The sequence below is a fragment of the Mesoplodon densirostris genome, chromosome 8 (genome assembly GCF_025265405.1).
Source record: "Mesoplodon densirostris isolate mMesDen1 chromosome 8, mMesDen1 primary haplotype, whole genome shotgun sequence".
NCBI lineage: Eukaryota > Metazoa > Chordata > Mammalia > Artiodactyla > Ziphiidae > Mesoplodon > Mesoplodon densirostris.
In genome coordinates this window covers 7,710,020-7,731,373 of record NC_082668.1, presented here as the reverse complement: position 1 = coordinate 7,731,373, position 21,354 = coordinate 7,710,020, and the positions used below count along the sequence as shown (strand labels likewise).

Below are 21,354 nucleotides of genomic sequence, written 5' to 3'. Positions count from 1 at the left end.
TCCTCCCCAAAATAGGGTTGCCAGACAAGACTTGGGATATACTTATACTGAACAATGATTCGTTGTTTTCCTGAAATTCACATTTAACTGGGAATCCTGTATTTTAATTTGCTAAATCTGGCAACTCCACCCCAAAGGGAGCCCCCGCCAGTCCTATCCTGAAGGCCAAGGGCTGAGGTTGCAGGAGCCAGAGGCTGTGGTTCTGTGCGGTAGCCCACCTCCAAGGTGGCCCCAGTGAGCCACGCTTCCTGGCGTTCCTACCCTCCCACACGGTACCAAGACTGGTCTGCGTGACCGACAGAAGGAGGCAGAAGCGACAGTGTGTCACTTCCAAGATCAGGTCGTCAAGACTTCGCAGCCACTCTCGTTCTCTTTCTCTTGCTCTCCCTCCCTCATTCATTCTTAGGTGGCTCTCTGACTTTGGGGAAGCCCGGGGCATGATGAGCAGCCCTGTGATGGCAAGTAACGGAGGCCTCCAGCCAACAGCCCTGTGAGTGACCTTGGAAATGGATCCTCCAGCTGAAGTGGCTCCTTCAGCCACAGTGGAGCCTTCAAATGAGATCACAGCCCCGCAAAGGGCTCTGAGCCAGAGCCACCCAATTAAGCTGCTCCTGGATTCCTGACCCTCAGAAACTGTGTGAGATATTAAACGTTTGTCATGTTAAGAGACGAAGCTTTGGGGTGACTTGTTACACTAGCAGTGTGACCTTGGGCGAACCACCTCTCATCTCTCAGCTTCAGTTTTCTCATCTGCAAAGTGTGGATAAGTCCAGCTCATGAGGCGTCTTGAAGATCAAATTTGCTAGTAGGAGTAAAGGTAGTTACATGTGTCCTGCAAATTTTAGGGGTGGTTATGTATCTCATTCCTCATTCGTGGGCCTCAGTCACTGAGGACAGGCCCTTGGGGCCCTCACAAGGGCCTCCTGCATCCAAGCCTGGCGTGGTGACTGACAGGGGACTGGAGCAGGTTGGAGGACCTGATTCTTCATCTCCTTGATGTGCAGGCTTGAGTGTCCCAGCTGAACCCAAGTCCCTCAGAGGGAATCAGTGACCTCATGAGTTCAGGTATATAGAAGGCAAAATGTTTGGTCTTCCCATGGAACTGAAGAAAATATAAACCATTTAAAACCAAAACTGACCCTACTTACTTCTACTTTCCAATATGAACCTTCTGAAAATTCAAGGTACAAATCTTTAATTTTTTCCCCTTTGAATAGGAGAACTAGCTTAGACTTAAACCCTTCAGATGAGCAGGCAGTCCGGGTCTTCCCTGGAATTTTTCACCAACTCTGGGGGGGTCCCTTTCTCGTGCCCAGAGACAAGATGGCCCAGATCTGATCCCTCAACCACTGTCGTTGCTTTGCTTTGCCACATGGTGGCGCTGTTGGCAGCAGATTTTACACAGTCCAATAGTGAGGCCTCAGTGTGTCAAGCCTGCTCAGGTAGGTGGCTGTAAACCTTCCAGAGAAGACAACCCCCAATGCCCCACTAGACCAAGGGTGCCTCTTTAGTAGGTTACCAGGGTCGCAGTGGGTCCCCCGACAGCACCCACTTCCCCAACACTCCAGCCCCAGGGTGCTGTCAGGACTGGTCCACCCTATAGACGGGTGGCTGCGTGGGGTGGGATGGTTCAGGTAGTGATGCGAGCGATGGGGGGCTATGGGAAGCGATGGGGAGCCATGGGGAGCCATGGGGAGCAATGGGGCAAGATGGGGAGCCATGGGGAGTGATGGGGTGCCATGGGGAGTGATGGGGTGAGATGGGGAGCCATATGGGAAGGGATGGGGAGTGATGGGGATCCATGGGGAGCCATGGGGAGCAATGGGGCAAGATGGGGAGCCATGGGGAGTGATGGGGTGCCATGGGGAGTGATGGGGTGAGATGGGGAGCCATATGGGAAGGGATGGGGAGCGATGGGGAGCGACGGGGAGTGATTGGGAGCCACGGGGAGCGATGGGGAGCCATGGGGAGTGATTGGGAGCCATGGGGAGCCACGGGGAGCGATTGGGAGCCACGGGGAGCAATGGGGAGCCACGGGGAGCGGTGGGGAGCCGTGGGGAGCGATGGGGAGCCGTGGGGAGCGATGGGGAGCCGTGGGGAGCGATGGGGAGCCATGGGGAGTGATTGGGAGCCATGGGGAGCGATGGGGAGCCACGGGGAGCGGTGGGGAGCCGTGGGGAGCGATGGGGAGCCTTGGGGAGCGATGGGGAGCCGTGGGGAGCCATGGGGAGCCATGGGGAGCCATGGGGAGTGATTGGGAGCCATGGGGAGCGATGGGGAGCGGTGGGGAGCCGTGAGGAGCCATGGGGAGTGATTGGGAGCCGTGGGGAGCGATGGGGAGCCACGGGGAGCGGTGGGGAGCCGTGGGGAGCGATGGGGAGCCGTGGGGAGCCGTGGGGAGCGATGGGGGCAGGCTGTCCAGGAAAACGGAGTGTGGAGCCCAGAGCAGGACCAAACACAAGGGCCGAAGTAGATCAGGGAAGACAGGGGCCACCACTGTCATCCCCCCGCCCACCCCAAAGTCTTGGAGAAGACAACAGAGACTTGTGGGCCCGCTGCAGGGGCTGGGGTTTGAGCCAACCTCATTTGGATCTCCAAGGACAGGGCACGTGGGCTGACTTCTGGTTTACTGACACATGTTAAAATGCCACAGACACCACTTGCTTGAGGGGAGGAGGACACGTCCTCAAATGGTGCTTTCCCTCCAGCCCTCAGAGGCCTCCACCACCCTGTCCCACAGGATGCTGAAGGGTGGGCGGCACACATGGGAACCTGCGTTTTCCGTCTTGCCCACGTACTGGGTCATGTTGACCTGTCTGCTTCGAATAGCTGGTCAGAAGACAGGTGGCCAGCTGACAGCAGGGCCCTCGGCTCCTAGATCAGCCTCAGCCCCACTCTTCCCCTGACCACAAACCACAGCGTGGATGGAGCTGGTTTTCTGGCCCCTCTAGGTCCCCTCATCTGACTCTACAGGGGCCACGACCTTGCACTGTGAGTTCCTGTGAGCGGCTCGGGCTTATCCCTGGGTCCCCCTGGCCTAGAGCTGTCCTGCCACACACTGGGGACTCCGTAAATCTGTGGATGATTTAATAAATACTGAGGCCCCCCTGAGGAGCCCCTATTCAGGGGCTGTCCTATTCCCTGGAGGCTGCGTTCCAAATCTTCCTTGGCTCTCCTTCCTCTAAAGCTTACCAGACCCGAGTTCCATGCCTCAGAGACCAGAGAACCGTGACTTGACCCCCTCATTTGCATTAAGGTGCCATTACCTGGGGGCCCTAGTGCATCTCTCTCATAGGCACTTGACCCTCCCGTGTCTCGGTCTAGGGGAGTGACCCATGAAGATGTCAGGGATCATGTCATAGAGAAACTCAGGAACAAACCACGCTTCCCCAAAGGCCTTCACACCTCCCCAGATCCTGACCCGCTGGAGGGGGCAGGAGGAAGGGTCCTCGGTCGGGGCCCTTCCTCAGCACTCTGCCTTTCTCTCCCACACCCATCTGTCCCCGGCTGCGTCCTCAGCGCCCCCCCCCCCCCCGGCTGGAACACGGACGGAGGACTGGGTCGGCTGGGCCTGAGAGTGGGGATGGAGGCTGGACCGTCTCTGTTGGGGCAGACAGGGCCCCTCTGTCCTCCCCAGCCAGGGTAACCTGAGCCCGGCATTGTGTCCATCCTGGAACAGCTGACAGCGCTGGGGTCAGACAGCTGGTGGGGCTGGCCTGGCTGGCCTGGCTGGGGAGGGAGTGTGGGCTGTTACATGAGACCCAGAGGCTGCATCCCTCTACCTCAGTCCTGAGGAGCTGCAGTCCCACCCCTGTCACTTCAGAAAGCTGTGGCACCATGCACGGGGGCCAGAGGCCGCTGCTCCTTCTGTCACTGTTGGCTGTCTGCCTGGGTGTGGACACAGCGGGTCTGGGGCCTGGAGAGGCCAGGAGCAGGGGTCCAAGGCCTCAGGGGATGGAGGGTCTGGGGGGCTACTGGAGCCTGTCTGCTACACCCGGTTCCCTACTTCCCCATGTCACGCCCTCCCGTGGCCTCCCCCTCGTTCGGCCCCAAAGCCCCTGTACCCAGGCTCACCGCTGTCTGTCGCAGGAGCCCAGGGCCGGAGCCAGGAGGAGCGTCTGCTCGGGGACCTGATGCACAGCTACGTCCCCCACCTGAGGCCTGCCAAGCACGATTCCGACGTGGTCAACGTCAGCCTGAAGCTCACGCTCACCAACCTCATCTCCCTGGTGAGCACAGGCCTGTAGGACGGGGGCGGGGAGGGGATCCCACCCTGCCCCGGGGATGGGGGGAGAGGAAGGGGCTGGCGCCAGCAGCCGGGAGCAGGCAGCGCCCACCAGGGAGAGACCAGGGAGCTGGAAAACTCCCATGGGGCCGCCCAAGAGGCTGGGGTCTTGTAGGGACTAACACCTGGGGGCTTAGCCCTCTGTTCTGCGCCCCCAGAATGAGCGAGAGGAGGCCCTCACCACCAACGTCTGGATAGAAATGGTAAGAAGCCGCCCTGCCGCCCACTTTTCCTCTAGCAGTTCCCACCCTGGGGCCCCAAGGCCCTCATAGCTGCCTGTTTCCCTCCCACCCCATCCCTGCCTCTCCTGCCCCCCCCCCCCCGGGCTGGGCCCCCATTCCTGGGGGTCGGGGGGCCTGGCAACCCCTCCCCCTGCAGCAGTGGTGTGACTACCGTCTGCGCTGGGACCCACGTGACTACGACGGCCTGTGGGTGCTGCGGGTGCCGTCCACCATGGTGTGGAGGCCGGACATCGTGCTAGAGAACAAGTGAGGAGGAGGCGCGGGCGGGCGGGGGGTGGCGGACAGACAGACGCAAGGGCGGGCCCAGCAGGACAAGGGGGCTCTGGGAGAAAGAGGCAGGCGAACAGACGGTGCAGCCCGGGGACACCGCGGGCACTGGGGTGCGGGGGCTAAGGGTAGGGCCCGGGGCCAGCAGACCTGACCCCAGACCTGACCCCAGACCACCTCCGGGCTGGGCCTCCTGGGTGGGCCGCCGTCCCTCTAACGTGGGGATGAGGACAGCTCTCTCGGGGGCCCACAGGACAGGCGCGGGTAAGGGCTGCCCTCGGGCTCTGGCACTCTGTGGGAGCTTAACCGCTGTCAGTTGCTGTCATGACCATTAATGAAGCGAGGTGGCGGGGGAAGCGGCAGTGATTAGGAGCTGGGCCCAGGGAGCCTGGCGCGTGGGGGGTGGGGAAGGGGGCGGGGAGGGGGCCGGGGGAGGAGCGGTCCCCAGGCCAGGAGGAGACCGGGCAGGGGTGTGGCGGGCTGGGCGGGGTTGGCGGCCCCGGGCCCCGTCCACGCGTGGCCTGGCCTGTGCGCAGCGTGGACGGCGTATTCGAGGTGGCGCTCTACTGCAACGCGCTCGTGTCTCCCGACGGCTGTGTGTACTGGCTGCCGCCCGCCATCTTCCGCTCCTCCTGCCCAGTCTCCGTCACCTACTTCCCCTTCGACTGGCAGAACTGCTCCCTCATCTTCCAGTGAGGCCATTGGCTGGGGTGGGGATTTCGGGAGCCGCTCTAAGAGGGGCCCTGGTCGGGTGGGGACCCAGGGGCCTGGCTCCACCTCCCTGGGGCCTCTGCATCTGTCTCAGGCCCAGATGCCTGAAGATGCCCATGTCTCTCCCTGCTAAGCCTCGATCCCCTCACTCATCCTCCTTTGCTGCCTCAGTTTCCCTGCCTGTGCCCGAAGGAGAGACATCAGTGACTGGGATGGGTGGGCGAGAAGGCACACACACGCCGGCACACATGCACCCCCACACTAGACCACCACGCCCTATAGCCCCACGGAGAGGACGGCGCCGTCTCAGGATCCTCGTCCATTGATGGGGAAAGGGGGTCTGTGAGAGGGTCTCCCCGGCTTTTAGAGGAACAGTCTCCCTGAGACCCTCCTCAGTAAGCAGACCCGAGAGGTACACACTGTATTTCCTCTGTTCTCACCATTGGCCCCTCCTGCCCTGGAGACGGTGGGAGGGAGGAACACGGGGTGGCCCTGGGCTCTTGCCCCCAGGGCAGTGCATTGAGCCGCAGTCTCCTGGTCCTTCAGCTCAAACCTCCCCAGACCCCAAGGAGCCTGACTCCCCGCCCCTGCCTCGTCTCGTGCCAGGGTTTTGTGGAGAACTCAGAAATTCCTGGCTGCACTTTTTGAGGCAAAGCTGCCCACAGTTGCCCTCAGGTGATGGTCTATGTGACCTCATGGGTGAGTCTACACACACTCAAGTTTATCCTCTTTCCCTCCCCATCTCCCAGGTCCCAGACCTACAGCACCAACGAGATCAATCTGCAGCTGAGCCAGGAAGATGGTCAGACCATCGAGTGGATTTTCATAGACCCCGAGGCCTTCACAGGTAAACTCTACCCAAGGCCCCTGCTGGACCTGGCTGTGCAGGCAGGGCCAGGCTGAGATCACGCCCCCTCCTGTGTAACTCAAGATGAAAACTACAGTAAACCACAAAATACATATATTTAAAGGCCCAGCCAACCTCTGATTTTCCCCATGATAATTACTCCAGTTTGGGCGGGAGGGGGATCAAGCATCCATCCTCCCACACTGTTCCCATCCCTCAGTGGCGCTCCTTTGGGCACATGCTGGTTGCCCTGTAGCTGGGTCACACGAGCTGCAGGGATCTGCCTGCCTGCACTCCCTGTGCCCACCCCAGCCTGCTGCCCACAGAAAATGGAGAGTGGGCCATCCGGCACCGGCCAGCCAAGATGCTGCTGGATGAGGCGGTACCAGCCGAGGAGGCCGGCCACCAGAAGGTCGTCTTCTACCTGCTCATCCAGCGCAAGCCCCTCTTCTACGTCATCAACATCATTGCGCCCTGTGTACTCATCTCCTCTGTGGCCATCCTCATCTACTTCCTTCCTGCCAAGGGTACCTAGCGCCTGTAGGAGGGGAGCCCCGGCCCCAGCCGGCGGCACAAGGGATAGCTGGAAGGGCAGAATGGCACCATGACCTGGGACCGGGGACACGGACTCCTTGTGGGGAGGGGGGTGCCCCACGGTGGGGAGGTTGAGATCCGCTCTGAAGGCCTCTTGGTCGTGGGCAGCGGGTGGTCAGAAGTGTACCGTCGCCATCAACGTGCTCCTGGCCCAGACTGTCTTCCTCTTCCTCGTGGCCAAGAAGGTGCCTGAGACCTCCCAGGCGGTGCCACTCATCAGCAAGTAAGGCCAGTCCTCATGCCTGCGCCTACCTCCTCCCCTCCCTTCTCAGGAACACAGGGTGCTGCCCTCCTGCCACCCCCACCCCCATCATCCTCAATGCCAGCCCATCACCCCAAGGGATCTGGGGGAATCAGCCACTATGGGTGGGGATGTTTCCTGGGGTGGAGTGTGGAAAGGCCAGCCCCACCTCCTGCCTGCCCCACCCCGGCAGGTACCTGACCTTCCTCCTGGCGGTGACCATCCTGATCGTTGTGAATGCTGTGGTCGTGCTCAACGTGTCTTTGCGGTCCCCACACACACACTCCATGGCTCGAGGGGTCCGCAAGGCAAGCTCCCCGCCCCCGCCCACTCCAGCATCCTCCTGCCCTTTCCGCTTACATGCACCTTCCCCTGCACTCCTGTCCCTGGGCATAGTCCTCGCCTACCACATTCAGCAGCTAACCTGCCCCATGTGCATCTAGAAGCACGTGCCCAAATGGACCAAAAATAACATCAGGCGCTTACTATGTGGCAGGTGTATTACATATAGTAGCTTATTTAATCTTCATAAATCCCCTATGAAGTGGGTATTCGTATCATCTCCAGTTTACATATGAAGAAACTGAATCACAGAAAGGTTAAATAGTTTACTTGAGGTCGCATGGCTAGAAAGTGGAGGAAGCAGGATTCTGCCCAGGCAGCCTGGCTCCACTGCCCGTGTGATCTGCAGCCCACCTGCAGCAGTCAGCTGGGACCCTTGTTACAAACGCAGATTCCCAGCCTACCCCAGGCATCCTGAGCCAGGGGTGGGGCCCAGAAACCTGTGTCTCCAACAAGTGCCTTGGTGATTCTGATGTGCACAAAAGTCTGGGGACCCAGGTTCAGTGTCTGGCGCAGAACAGGTAAGCTGTACCGGGGCCAAGCCACTGCCCCTGAAGTGCAGCCTCTGGGCCCCCAGCGCATGAGCCCTTCGTGCCAACCATCACCTTCTGCTCTGAAGCCCAGCCTGGCCGCCCAGTCACCCAGGAAGGTCTGCTGGCCGCTAAGCTAAGCCACCCATGACATCCCCTCTTCAGGTGTTCCTGCGGCTCTTGCCCCAGCTGTTGCGGATGCACGTTCGCCCGCTGGCCCCAGCAGCTGTGCAGGACGCCCGGCCCCGGCTACAGAATGGCTCCTCCACGCGGTGGTCAATCACAGCTGGGGAGGAGGTGGCCCTCTGCCTGCCCCACAGTGAGCTCCTCTTCCGGCAGCACCAGCGCAATGGGCTAGTGAGGGCAGCGCTAGAGAAGCTAGGTGAGGCAGGAGGTGTGACACTGGGGACACGCCTCCCCAGGGGCTTCAGACAGGAAGGGTCTGTTGGCCAAGGTGCCAGGCACAGCAGATGAGTGTTGGGCAAGTGTCCAGGTTGGGGAGAGAGGGGCTGGGGTCTCTAAGGAGAGGCCACTTTCTCAGACTGTTTCTCCTCCATTCTACTTCCAAACCTTAGTCTCTCTCTTCCACAGAGAAAGGCCCGGAGTCAGGGCAGAGCCAGGAGTGGTGTGGCAGCCTGAAGCAGGCCGCCCCAGCCATCCAGGCCTGTGTGGAAGCCTGCAACGTCATTGCCTGCGCCCGGTACCAGCAGACTCACTTTGACAGTGTAAGCCAGTCGGGGGTGGGGCTGGGGTTTGTGTACCTGGTGAGGGACTTGGACCTGAGATGGGGCAGGATGAGTGGGGTGGCCATGGTCGGGCAATAGGGTGGAAAAAGTGGAACTGGGAGTGGGGCCAGGGGCCCGTGGAAGAAGCCAGGTTGAGGCCTGGAAGCAGGTGAGAAGGGCTCAAGGAAATGAAGAACGGAGGCCTGCTGGATGGCCAAGGGTGGTACCGGGATCCAGCTTGGTGCCACCGCTGGTCATCTCATCCCCTGCCTCTCACCCTCAGGGGAACAAGGAGTGGTTCCTGGTGGGCCGAGTGCTAGACCGTGTCTGCTTCCTGGTCATGCTCTCGCTCTTTGTCTGTGGCACTGCTGGAATCTTCCTCATGGCCCACTACAACAGGATGCCTGCCCTGCCATTCCCTGGAGACCCCCGCTCCTACCTGCCCTCATCCGACTGAGCCAACCAATTGCTGCTAGCCATGTGGAGTCTTATCAGCTGTGTTCTGCTGCTGAGGTCATGAGCATGCTCTTTGGGAAGCACCCTTCAGGGCCATGTGAGCCAACCGTTCCTGAGAAAAGCTGGGGAAATAAAAAGACAGAGCTGGAGCCCTGGAGTGGTTGGGGATGGGATACTGGCAGAGTGTGTTAGTGGGATCAGCATCTACGTGGCACTGGCTTGCTATTCCTGGCACTCCCCTCACTTGAGCAAAGTGTTATCAACTCCCATCATTTCTGAAGCCCTAAGGACTCTGTTTTATCCTATCCCCAACTAGGCAAGGTCCTACCTCTCCAGGCCTGGGCCTCCCTTCCCTTTTACAAGTTCCCTGCAGGCTCCTAAAGGAGGGAAGTCAAGAGAGGAGTGAAGAGTAGCAACCAATGCTCTATCGAAAGAAGGGGAGCAGCCCATTCCAGCTGGCATCTGCCTACTTTCTTGGGGCTGTAAGCACCCAATACTCATGTGCACCACTGACCTTTCCATTCAGACGCTTTTTTTTTTTTTTTTTGCGGTACGCGGGCCTCTCACTGTTGTGGCCTCTCCCGTTGCGGAGCACAGGCTCCGGATGCGCAGGCTCAGCGGCCATGGCTCACGGGCCCAGCCGCTCCGCGGCATGTGGGATCCCCCCGGACCGGGGCACGAACCCATGTCCCCTGCATCGGCAGGCGGACTCTCAACCACTGCGCCACCAGGGAAGACCAGATGCTTTTTTTTGCCATCGCTCACCAAACAGTTTTTGAGTTTTATTATCTTTTTTCATTATTAAGAGCTCCTCAGCATTATGGATAAGCAAGAATCACTATTCCCCCATGTTTAGGATGGGCAAATTGAGGCCGAGTAAGAGGGGCATCCCAGAACAATGATGGCTAAATAAGGGTTGGAGTCCACAATTCCCAACACTGACCCAATCTTAGACACTCTAAGAAAGTTCTATGGCTTGGAAAACGGACGCCTCTTCCTTCTCTTCTCAAAGGCCAGGGAATTTGCACTGATCTCAAGGAAGAGCAAGGCAGGGAGGCAGGGAGGCTGGGAGGAGACCCTGACCAGCCTCCCTTTGCCCCACTTAGGAAACGAGGGCCGGGGTCTTTCAGGGGTGGGGGTGGGGCGGGGAGTAAGGCCATGCTTTGAGAGTGTAACTGGGGCCTGAGTTTTGTTGGTGACAAGACAACTTGGGCAAGTCATTTGTGCTCCCTGAGCCTGTTTCCTCATCTGTAAATATGGGCACAGATATCAGTTCCTATCACCCCTCATCACAGGATCAAAGGTGCGGGTGAAAGTGATTAAAAAATGTTAAAGTGTCACATAAAGACCTGACAATGGGACATTGTTGGTGGGGGGGAGAGGACCTCCCCCAAGTACAGGGTTGCTGGCTTTGGGGATCAATCACCAGCAGGTTCATTTCATTTATTCCACTGTGTGTGTGTGTATATGTATGTGTGTGTGTGTGTGTGTGTGGCGCCCGCACTGCTGTATATTTGGAGCATCAGGCAATTTGATGACGGTGGATCATCTCTGGTTCCTGTAAGCCTCTCTACTAGCTTAGTCACCTGGAGTGAGTCTCTCAACCTGACTGCCTCAGAAGGCGGAGATCAGTTCTGTAGCTCCTGGCACAAGTAACCAAAGATTAACAATAGCCACCACTTACGAAGGGTTACCGTGTCTAGCGCCTGAAACTGATTACCTCGTTCAAGCCACACGGCAACCTGAAGAGGCGGGTACTACAGTATAGTATGGCCAGTACCAAAGAAGAAAGAGCCTCAGGGAGCTTAAGAGAGAGTCCAGGACCGTGCAGCCCCACCGGGGTTGGTGTCTGGAGCCGTAAATCCAGAGTCTGCGCCGTCGGCTACTCGGAGCTGTCTTTCTCGGAGCCCGCCGCGGGAGGGGGTCAGCACGCGCTCCCCTGGGCAGAGCAGGCGGGCGGCGGGCAAGAACAGGGACAGAGCCGAGGCCCGCCGCCCGCGTGGCCACCGAACCTGAGCAGCTCCGCGCAACCGCCCGACGACTGCGTCCCGGCATACCCGCCCCCTTCCCGGCCAGCTCGCCGACGTTCCGCTGCGCCCCGCGCAACCGGAAGTGGTCGGACCCTAGGCGGAGGGACCTGGCGAAGCGGAAGTCACTCCGTGAGGCAGTGGCGACGGCGGCGGCGAGAGGATGAACAACAAGTTCGACGCGTGAGTGGCGCGTGGCCGCCTCCCGGGGCCCCTTCCCCCAACCATTCCTCGCGTCCGGCCCCGCCGGGACCGCCGGCGGCGCAAACTGCGGCACCGGCCTCCCTTTCTGGTTAGGGCTGCGGGCCGGCCGGGCCTGGGCGGCCGGCGGGGAGGAGGAGGTTGGGGAGGAGGGATGCAGGGGTCTCAGGGACCCCAGGGTCATACGGACCCAGAGCGAAGTGCGGGGTCCGGGCGGGAGGAGGTGGCCGTGCCGCCTGGAAGGAGATTTTCGGACACCCTGCCGGGCGGGTGCGGGTTGCCAGCTGCGTGGAGGGGCGGAGACCGGAGGTTTGGGTGTTTCCGCAGCCTGGCTGCTCTGCTTCTGAACCCAGCTTTTCTCACACACTCCCTCTGGCCTAGGCAGGTCATCTCTCCTGAGTCTCAGTTTTCTCATTTGCAAGGTGCGGACGGTAACAGAGCCCATGTCGTAGAGTTGCGAAGATGCAATGAGGTAACGTGGCTGCCGCGCTCAGCGCAGTGGCTGCTCAGTTACGGAATTCTCATCTTCCCGAGACTCCTTCCTGCTTCCGTTCTCTTCCCCCTCCTTTTCCCCTCTTCCAACACACTCTCCAAGAGCTGCTCAGTTTCTTGCCCAACGGGTATACTTGTTATTGCCTCTTCCTGCAGTTCTGTATGTACCCTATCTGTTGTTTGATTTCTAGTTCCAGCATCAAACAATCGGGAGGTGCAGAAAGGAAATGCAAGATATTTTTGCGTATTTCCCTGCAGCGATTGTATCTGGAGGTAGATTATGTTTTGGCTTCCTTCTAGTAGTCCAGTAAATCTGTCTTCTTTTCCGAAGACCTAGATGTCCAGCCTCAGACCCACCAGTTACCAGTTATTTGACATTAGAAAAGTTACCCAGTCTCTGAGCCTCTGTTACCCAAACCGCGTTAGTGGTTAGTGCTCTGATAAGGATCCAGTCACATTCGGCAATGCTTAAAGGTACCTTAAGATATAAAGTACTACATTTAAGATATAAATGTAAAGTGGAATTACTATTAGTTTAGGTTGTGACCCACTGTTGCCCATGGGAAATTGGAGTTCTTCCCGTACCTTGAGTGCTGATATGCAAATTGCGAGGTCCTGGACTCCCGCACTCCTGGCAGCTCCTCAGGAATGCTTCCTGGTTGCTGAGAGGGCTCTGCTACTTGAAAAAAGTCTTTGGGAGTTTGCTTCTGCAGTCCACTGCGTAGCTGAGCTCATTCCTATACTAATTACCACCTCCCCCCCCGCCCCACCGCCCGGTCGTAAGCCCGGCAACTCCTAGCTTCAGATCTAAGTCCTGCCTCAGTGGAGCTTTCTGCCAACGCTATACCCCTCTCTCCGCCGAACTGAAGAAATGAAAATTTCATTTTAAGAAGGCACTTCATGGGTAATCTGGCCCAGCCCTACCCAGATCATTTGGAGGTTTGCAGTAAGCTAATTGAAGAGTGGCAGTAATGGCCTCCACGGGCATTTTGCTATTTTTCACGTATTATTTCTACTAATTCTAACAACCCTGTAAGGGGGTCATGTTACCTCCTTTTACAGATAAGGAAAATGAGACTCTGAGATTAAATAACTTGCCCACAACAACAGGAAGGGCCATATGGTGAGATTCGAACCCAAGTTTGTTGTTTAACATTCGTTCAAGCACATCTTGACAAAAATTAGCCTGGGTCATTTTTAATTAGTTCCAATTGTTAACTATTCATTATACTGAACATGTGTCTTCTAGCTATGCAGGAAAAAAAACAAAGCTGTCTTTCATTCGAAATTAGCAATTGAAGACGGCACTCCAGCCCTTAGTTTTGTTTTTGTTGTCTTTGTTTTTCATGCAAAAAAGTGTGCAGTTTTTAGACCACGGCTGCATATTTGGTCTCTGCATTCTTCACCACATGGCTCCTAAGGACATGTTCCAGTTTGCCAGAGTCCGAAAAGTCCAGTGCCTGGAGTTGAGTACTGTAGTCTAATCTGATGGGCTCAGATTAAAGAGGAGCTCTAGTCACCTTTTCTGTGTGGCCTTCTATGGACCTAAACGAATAGCCGCCACCCCACCCCCCCATCAAGTCATTAGCTACCATTGCCATTGATCCTATTCATATGTAAAAGCCTAAGATGCTTTCACTATACTGCAGTCCCTATGGTGTTGAGCTTGGTTTTCAAATCTAGATGCCATATTTGATTTTGTCCCTATTCTTTTTTTCTTAGCCTTGGCCCATTCTTAATTATTGTCTGAACCACTTATTCAACATTCATCCTAGTCTGCCTTGTATTGCTTTGATTTTAGAAATCCATTCATTAAACGTGTTTGCTTTCTGCCACTGCCTGATGCTGGACATGTAAAGATGAATTAGACCAAGTTCCTACCTGCAGTGAATCGTCTAGAGTATGAGGACATATCTGGGCAGAAGCTTGGTGAGCTTAATTAGGTGCCACTCAGCCTGGACAGCTTCAGATGCTAATTGTCTGCCTAAGTGTATTGAGCACTGATTTTTCTATCTGGATTGTATCTTTGCTCACATCCAGCTTCAGGCTGGTAAGAGTAGCCTCCGGAAGACAGGATGCAAAATGCCTTGCCTTAAGTGTAGGCTCAGAAAGCAGAGTGGTTGCTTAGCTCCACCCTCAAGAAATGACAGCATAAGATGAAGGTCCGTTAGGGTTTCCATTTACTATCTTAGAAGGGAGTCGGGAGGTGGGGTCCAGGGATCACAGTAGCATTGTTTCTTCTCTGGCATAATTATTTTTGTTATTTTTCTGTTTCCTAGTGGTTAGCAGCAAAAGCACTAAAAAGAAAGGCATTTATATGTTTCACTTCGGGCTAGAAAAATGTAAGATGCTGGGGTGACTGTGCCCCTCTTTAACCAAGATTGAAGGGAAAGGACCCCAAAGGATATAGTGGGGAGTTGGGAACTGAGAAGAGAGAAGTAATGTGAGTCCCTGTGGTATGCCCTAAAGAAGAGAAATAGGAGCTGTCTTGGGCCTAAGCAGTTAAAAAAAACTCATGAAATGTTCATAATCAGGAGACAAAAAACTGGCCATGACAGTACAGCTGGGACAAGTACAAACGTTTATATGCGGGTGTTCAGAAGAGGGCATCCCAACTCAGCCTAGAGAGAGATCAGGAAATATTTTCAAGAGAAAGTGGTCCTGGACTTCCCTGGTGGCTCAGTGGTTAAGAATCCATCTGCTAATGCAGGGGACACAGGTTCGAGCCCTGGTCCCAGAAGGTCCCACATGCCACAGAGCAACTAAGCCCGTGTACCACAACTACTGAGCCTGCGCTCTAGAGCCTGTGAGCCACAACTGCTGAGCCCGTGTGCCACAACTACTGAAGCCTGTGCGCCTAGAGCTCGTGCTCCACAACAAGAGAAGCCACCGCAATGAGAAGCCCACGCACCGCAACAAAGAGTAGCCCCCGCTCGCTGCAACTAGAGAAAGCATGTGCGCAGCAGCGAAGACCAAATGCAGCCAAAATATAAATAAATAAATAAATAAATTTTTAAAAGAGAGAAAGTGTCCTTAGTCTGAATCCTGAAGGACAAGTTAAGTAGGGGAAGAGGAGCGCTCTGAGCAGAGACCAGGTGATGAACACAACAGAGGGCTGAGGTCGGGGACTGCAAGTAGGCTGACCACTGGAGGGAAAGGAGTTGGTTGTACCATGCTGAGGTCAAACTGTGTGTCAGGTATTGCACAGGTATTCTTAAACACACAGTATGCTTGTAAATGTTGTGGGATTTGCATGCTAGACAGGTTCCTCTTGAAAAGGAAACCAGACCAGCTCAAGTTTAATGAAGGGGGAGGGGCATTGTAAGCGCCATTAGGTCTCCCAGGAGTCCGGGGAGGGTGAACCAAGCCAAAGGGACGGCAGCATCAGAGACAACCATTCTCCTTTCCACTCTCTGCTCGTCTGCTCTGCTCATCCCCTTTGCCCCTCCTGACTTTCTGTGCTCTTGCTGTTGTCTTTATTCCCTCATGGCTTTTCTTGTATGAGACTCATATGACTGCCCTCGTTCCTGAATCCATATGATCTTTCATCTCCTGGATGAAAAGCCGAGGGAGGGATTGGCTCGTAATTTTGAGCAAGCCCCTGAGGCATCGCTTATTGGCCAGGCTGGGCCACCCTTTACTCTGGTGCCCTTCCTTCACAGTCACGTCTTGGCCAGGGTGAGGTTGGGGACGGTCATGGCACCGTGCACGATCTCGGGAGTATATCCTACAGCTAGGGCTGTGAAGTGGGCAGAGCAGGCACCCCAGCGCATGCCTAGCCCATCCATTCTAACATGTGAGCGCTTTTTATGTGGTAGGCACTGGGGATTCATGGGCAAAAAGAAAAACAGTGCAAAATACTTGGCAGCATGTTTCTGCATCTATAAGGTAATACAGGCATACCTCTCATTTTACTGCACTTTGCAAATACTGCTTTTTTTCTTTTTTCTTTTTTTTTACAAATGGAAGGTTTATTGCAACCCTGTATAATTAGTGATGGTTAGCATTTTTTCACAATAAAGTATTTTTAAATTAAGATACATACTTTTTAAAGACATAATGCTATTGCCCTCTTAATAGACTACAGTACAGTGAAAACATAACTTTTATATGCACTGAGAAACCAAATAATTTACGTGACTCGATTTATTGTGATATTTGCTTTATTGCGGTGATGCGGAACCAAACCCACAATATCTCTGAGGTATTCCTGTATCCGAGTTACAATTTGACCACTTCTGGTACCTTTCCTGAGAATTGCCAGATTCCATTTGACTGGATAGGGCCGGAGAAGTGATTTCAGAAAAGATCTGTAAGTTAATGGTCCAGCTCTAGACTAAACAGCATTTCTTACTATCTTTGTGAATTCACCTTCCATTTATCTTTTTGTCTGGATCCAGTGAACTTTAGGTTCACTGAAAGCCTTAGTATTGTGTTTTGGGGGGTGGCAAATTAGGCTCAGAGACAGGTTTTCTTTGCCAGTAGTTTATTTACCACAGATTCAGCGTGGGAATTCCAGTAATTTCATAAGCCAATAGCATGCAGATGTCCCTTGTTAAGCTAATAAAGAAATAACATACCATACTCCGAACCAATGATAGGTCAGTCACACTGTTGTTCCACGCAAGGGAAGATGAAAGGAATAAAGTCCAAATTTAGTTCAGTTGTACCTTTATATGAATTGGTACTGGATGGGATGGCTTTGCCAACCAGCAGCTAAAGTCCAGCTGCCAGCTCAAAGATAAAAGTCACTTGTAGCTAGAGCACATTGCTAGGAAGCTACAGCTCTGGTGTTGATGGGCAGACTGGTCTTTGTGGGGCCACTGCACGGTTTGTCACCACTGCTAAAGGAGTCACCTCGGCCACAGCAGGAACTAATGTCCCTTCTCTTCCTGAGACTGCTGCAGGGTTTAACATCACTGCCAACCAGGAGTGAGCGGCCCAGATCTTCAGAGCAAAGGATAGCTTTGCCCGGACGGAAACGCTTGGATATTCCTCACACAACTCTCAGTATTTCTAGTCTAAATGTCCCCTCACCATAGCTCCTTCTTTATTGGTTTTTATTGATAAGGCCCCAGCGGTGCCACTCAGCAAGTGAGTTGCTAGTGCTTATCAATGACAGCAGATGAGGTGACATCCTAACACCCTTCCTTCTTATATCGAGACAACTTTACTTCTAAAAACAACTTTGTTTTTGTCTCTGTCATAAACAGGTGGATTAAAATATCTTCATTTAAGTCATAAATAAGTGGATTTGAAGTCATAGCAAACCACTACACAACACTTAGGGTGGTTTCACTGCTCCTGAAAGGGTGGCACCTAAAGTACATTTGACTTAAAAGGCAAAAAGACGTTCCTTTCTTTAATTTCTTTTTCTTTTCATTTAACATCAATTCAGCATCTTCTTGTGCTACATGTTAGGGCAGCATCTTCTTGTCCTAGGTGCTGGAGATGCAAAGATTAATGAGACACTGTTCTAAGGGCCCCTCTAGTAGGAGAAACATGTGGGAGGAATGGTACCTTAGGCTGAGCGGGTAGTGTTTGCAAATAACACAGATGTGGGAATATAGGTTGCTTGGGGAGGTGGGAGGAGGGAAGGAGGTTGCCAGTTGGCAGGAGTCAGATTCTAGAGGATCTTATATTTCATTGTGCTTTATCCTGCATGGTGGACATCAAAGGGCAAGGGACAGTTGAGAGTTTTAAGCATGGAAGTTAAATGATTAGATTTGCATTTAGAAAGAACATGCTGGTGGCAATGCAGTTGAGATGACAGGGGAGGAAGGCCTACACTAAAGCAGTAGCAGCGGGGAGGGGTAGGAAGGATGGTTAGAAGAAGTGGCAAGAAAGAAAAGTACGTTTTTTAACTTCATTTGAAATGCCAAAGCAGTTATTTAATCCAGAAATTCTTCTCATTATTGACTATTTTTGGCAAGGAAAACAATCCCTTTCACCGTTTACCTCTCGCTTCTTTGCGCAGCCTTTTAGAAAACTAGAATGTGGTGCTTTCTGGAATTCACAAGTTAGCTGATGTGCACTTTCATTTTTGTTTAATCCTCCTAATTGCCGCTCTGCATTCCTTTGCCGTCTCTCATCTCATGTGCACCTCACTGCCTGTATCTTTGAGTGACTTTGGGTTGGTTTCATGGTAGTTCATTTGACCTGGTGGCTTTGTTAGATAAGCAGGAATCAGCTCAGTCATGGGGTAACGTTCTGCCTCTCCATTTAGATTGAAAGATGATGACAGTGGGGACCACGATCAGAATGAAGAAAACAGCACACAGAAAGATGGTGAGAAGGAAAAAACGGAACGAGACAAGAGTCAGAGCAGCAGCAAGAGGAAGGTAAGTTCTGTGCTGTATAGATGTGGTTGCCTTTGGACTTGAGACTTGGTTATCTTGGGAAATCTGGAAGATGCAGATTAACTTGATGGCATCCTGTTTGTAATATCTGATTTTGTTCTCAAAAAAGGTTGTTGAAACACTGGAGTTCATTTTGGGACTTAGAACTTTTCCCTTGCCACATGATCTTGAGATGCTGCCTTGCTTTCCAGCATTCTCCTAGCCTGAGGCAGGGGAGATAAACCCTGGAGTTTAACAAGGATGTTAATTGCTTCAGAAGCTGCTGCTCAGTATTTCAAATCCTGCACGTCACTTAGAATTTTTGACTGTTTACTTAGTAATAGTCTGAGCTGATTTATCCCACAATATTGAATACCTTCCAGATGCAGACATGTTAGGTGCTGAGAGGACACAAAGGTGAATGAGACTGTGGATGAAGGAGTTTACACTTAACAGTACCAGCAATACTAGTAGCTGTCATTTATTGAGTACTACTCTGTGCCAGGTATGGTGTTAAGCACTTTACGTCTGTTAATTAATTTGATCCTCTCAGCAGCCCCATGAGGTGGTGGTTATTATTTTCCCCACTTAACAGATAAGCAGCTGAGGCACAGACTGGTTAAGCAACTTGCCCAACGTCATTAGCCAATAAGTGATAGGGTGTCATAGAGGAGGCCGACTTGGCCTGGGAATGTGTTGAGATAAGATACAAACATAAATATCTATGATAGGAATTAGAAAGTTATGAAAGCATTAAGAACAGAGAAAATGTTACAGGAACTTAGAGTCAGTTAACCACTAACTTACTGTGTCAGCAGAATCTTGAGCCCGCTGCAGGTGACTGAGGGTGTATCCTTTTTAAGTGTGCAGGTGGTAAGGGGTGACACTGTAAAATGTTTTCTCAGTCTCAGAGCACGTGAAAAATGCCCAGATTAACACACCTTCTTTAATTCACAGGCTGTTGTCCCTGGGCCAGCAGAGCACCCCCTGCAGTATAACTACACTTTCTGGTACTCCAGGAGAACCCCTGGCCGTCCCACCAGCTCACAGAGCTACGAACAGAATATCAAACAGATTGGCACCTTTGCCTCTGTGAGTACTGGGTGGTTTAATGTAGCGAGCCTTGGTAGTACATTCATGCCTGTGTTTACATCGTTGTGTTTATATACCCTCCTGGTAACATACTTAGGATTCTGGTTTCCTTAGTTCACTGACCTGAGTCTCTGAAGTCAAATTGGCTCGTTCTTAGATTTCTCATTACACGTCCATAGGTAACATACGTCAGTATCCATAAGTATGTGAATTGTGGAACTGGTCAGAAGGGGACAATACAGAAATACAGGCTTGTTTAAGTAGATATTTATTGAGTCCTTACTGTGTGCAAAGTGTCATGAGGGATACAAAATTTTATAATACGTGGTGTCTGGTCTCATGAAGCTTGACAATAAAGTTGAGAATAAAATTAGAGTTTTTGTGTTTAATAATCTCCCATTAGGGTTCCGGATATGTTAGTGATTATGCATAAAGTAGCATCTTTTTTCTGTGTTCAGAAAGAAAAGGAAGTCTATTTTTTTGTGGGTACTGTCAGTACAGAGAGCCCACGCTCTGTCTTATCTCCCTCACAGGTAGCTGGAGTTGTGCACCCTGAGAAGCTGTCTGCGACTAAAACCGGTCTTGTTCAGTGAAGATTATTATATATCTTGTAGGTGCAGTACAGTCAATCTCTGGGCCGAATCAAATGCAGGATTTGTTATTTTCTTGAAATTATTGAGGTATTTGTCAAGTTTAAAATGCAGACACTGGAAAAGAAAACTATAATAGAAAATAAATTTTACAATAAATTAGTAAAGAGGAAGGACACAATAATAAGCACTTTGTGTGATTTCCTTCGATCGTTATGATAGCCCTATGAGGTCAGTGATGTTATCCGTATTTTACAAATAAGAAAAATGAGACTTGGTTAAGTATCTGATCTGAAGTCTCAAGTCTGTGATAATTTACTTGATTTAGTGGAGGAACCAGTATTGAAGCTCAGGTTGGGTTAGGCTGTGACAACCACCTTCCAGAGCCTGTACTCTTTTACTCTTCCATTTACCAAAATGCATGCCAAGAGGCTCCAGTTTTTAAAAATGTTTGTTTACTAGAAGAAGCTATATTTATCTGTTTATTATTAATCAGATATGCATATGTAACTGATAATCAGATCATCTGATTACTATGCTGAGTTGATATAATTTCAGCCAAAAGCAAAGATCTTGTTTTAGTTGGCCTGTGCTCTCTTACCACCAGTAAATTTAGGCTTTTTTTTTTTTTTTTTGCGGTACGCGGGCCTCTCACTGTTGTGGCCTCTCCTATTGCAGAGCACAGGCTCCGGACGCGGAGGCTCAGCGGCCATGGCTCACGGGCCCAGCCGCTGCGCGGCATGTGGGATCTTCCCGGACCGGGGCACGAACCCGTGTCCCCCGCATCGGCAGGTGGACCCTCAACCACTGCGCCACCAGGGAAGCCCTAGGCTTTTTTGAATTATTAAAAATAGCTTGTGCACTGGTGTATATTTGGTTCAAGAAATGTTGAATGAATTCAAGGCACTAATAGGGTTCTAAAATGAATACAAAACCTTGCCCTTAGGGAAATAAGACATGCCCAGGAATTTCCAATACAGGGAGGCAGTGGGAAGTGCTGTAAGAAAGGCCTGGCTAGAGTGCTCTTGGAGTGCAGAGGGAAGGGATTAATTTCACCTTGGAGAAGCCTCTTGGGAGGAGATGGGTTTGAGATTGAATTTAAAGAATTTGAACATGTGATAAGAAGAGGAAGGAATTCTTGGCAGAGAGAACAGTAGAATTAAACTTAAAAATATCCATGTAGTCCTAACATTCCTGAATCCACAGACATTTTGATTGCTTGCTAGACATTACAGGTAAAATGGCAGCCATTATGTTGTAAACAACTGGTTAAGCGCTCAGAGGATCAGAGAAGAAACTGAACTGGGGAGTAAGTTTTCATTCAGGAATTTGTTCAATTATTTTAGCATAATTATAACTATTTCTAGCATTTTT

At 52.6% G+C, this 21,354-nt stretch overlaps 2 protein-coding genes across 5 annotated transcripts in view; both read left to right on the top strand.

The window, feature by feature from the left end:
• Positions 1-3,837: 3,837 nt before the first annotated feature.
• Positions 3,838-9,241, top strand: CHRNG (cholinergic receptor nicotinic gamma subunit). The gene is made up of 12 exons (XM_060106996.1): positions 3,838-3,892; positions 4,090-4,229; positions 4,444-4,488; positions 4,664-4,773; positions 5,331-5,486; positions 6,255-6,352; positions 6,679-6,879; positions 7,055-7,169; positions 7,381-7,495; positions 8,225-8,441; positions 8,651-8,784; positions 9,068-9,241. The coding sequence occupies exons 1-12, from the start codon at positions 3,838-3,840 to the stop codon at positions 9,239-9,241; spliced, it is 1,560 nt and encodes a 519-aa protein (XP_059962979.1).
• Positions 9,242-11,361: 2,120 nt separating this feature from the next.
• Positions 11,362-21,354, top strand: part of EIF4E2 (eukaryotic translation initiation factor 4E family member 2) — a 29,160-nt gene continuing 19,167 nt past the window's right edge. For 3 of the 4 annotated variants that reach the window (XM_060106460.1, XM_060106459.1, XM_060106457.1), the window contains exons 1-3: positions 11,362-11,450; positions 18,187-18,301; positions 19,256-19,390. In XM_060106460.1, coding sequence (XP_059962443.1) covers positions 11,431-11,450; positions 18,187-18,301; positions 19,256-19,390 — 270 coding nt within the window. In that variant the 5' untranslated portion in view covers positions 11,362-11,430. Of the gene's footprint in view, positions 11,451-11,890; positions 11,941-18,186; positions 18,302-19,255; positions 19,391-21,354 lie in introns of all 4 variants that reach the window. The other variant, XM_060106458.1, reaches the window with a different exon arrangement.

Bases quoted from the DNA above. Each gene is read 5' to 3' on its own strand.
- CHRNG (XM_060106996.1), top strand. From the start codon at position 3,838: ATGCACGGGGGCCAGAGGCCGCTGCTCCTTCTGTCACTGTTGGCTGTC. The intron at 6,353-6,678 runs GTAAACTCTACC...TGCTGCCCACAG, and splicing joins AGACCCCGAGGCCTTCACAG to AAAATGGAGAGTGGGCCATC. The intron at 8,442-8,650 runs GTGAGGCAGGAG...TCTCTTCCACAG, and splicing joins GGCAGCGCTAGAGAAGCTAG to AGAAAGGCCCGGAGTCAGGG.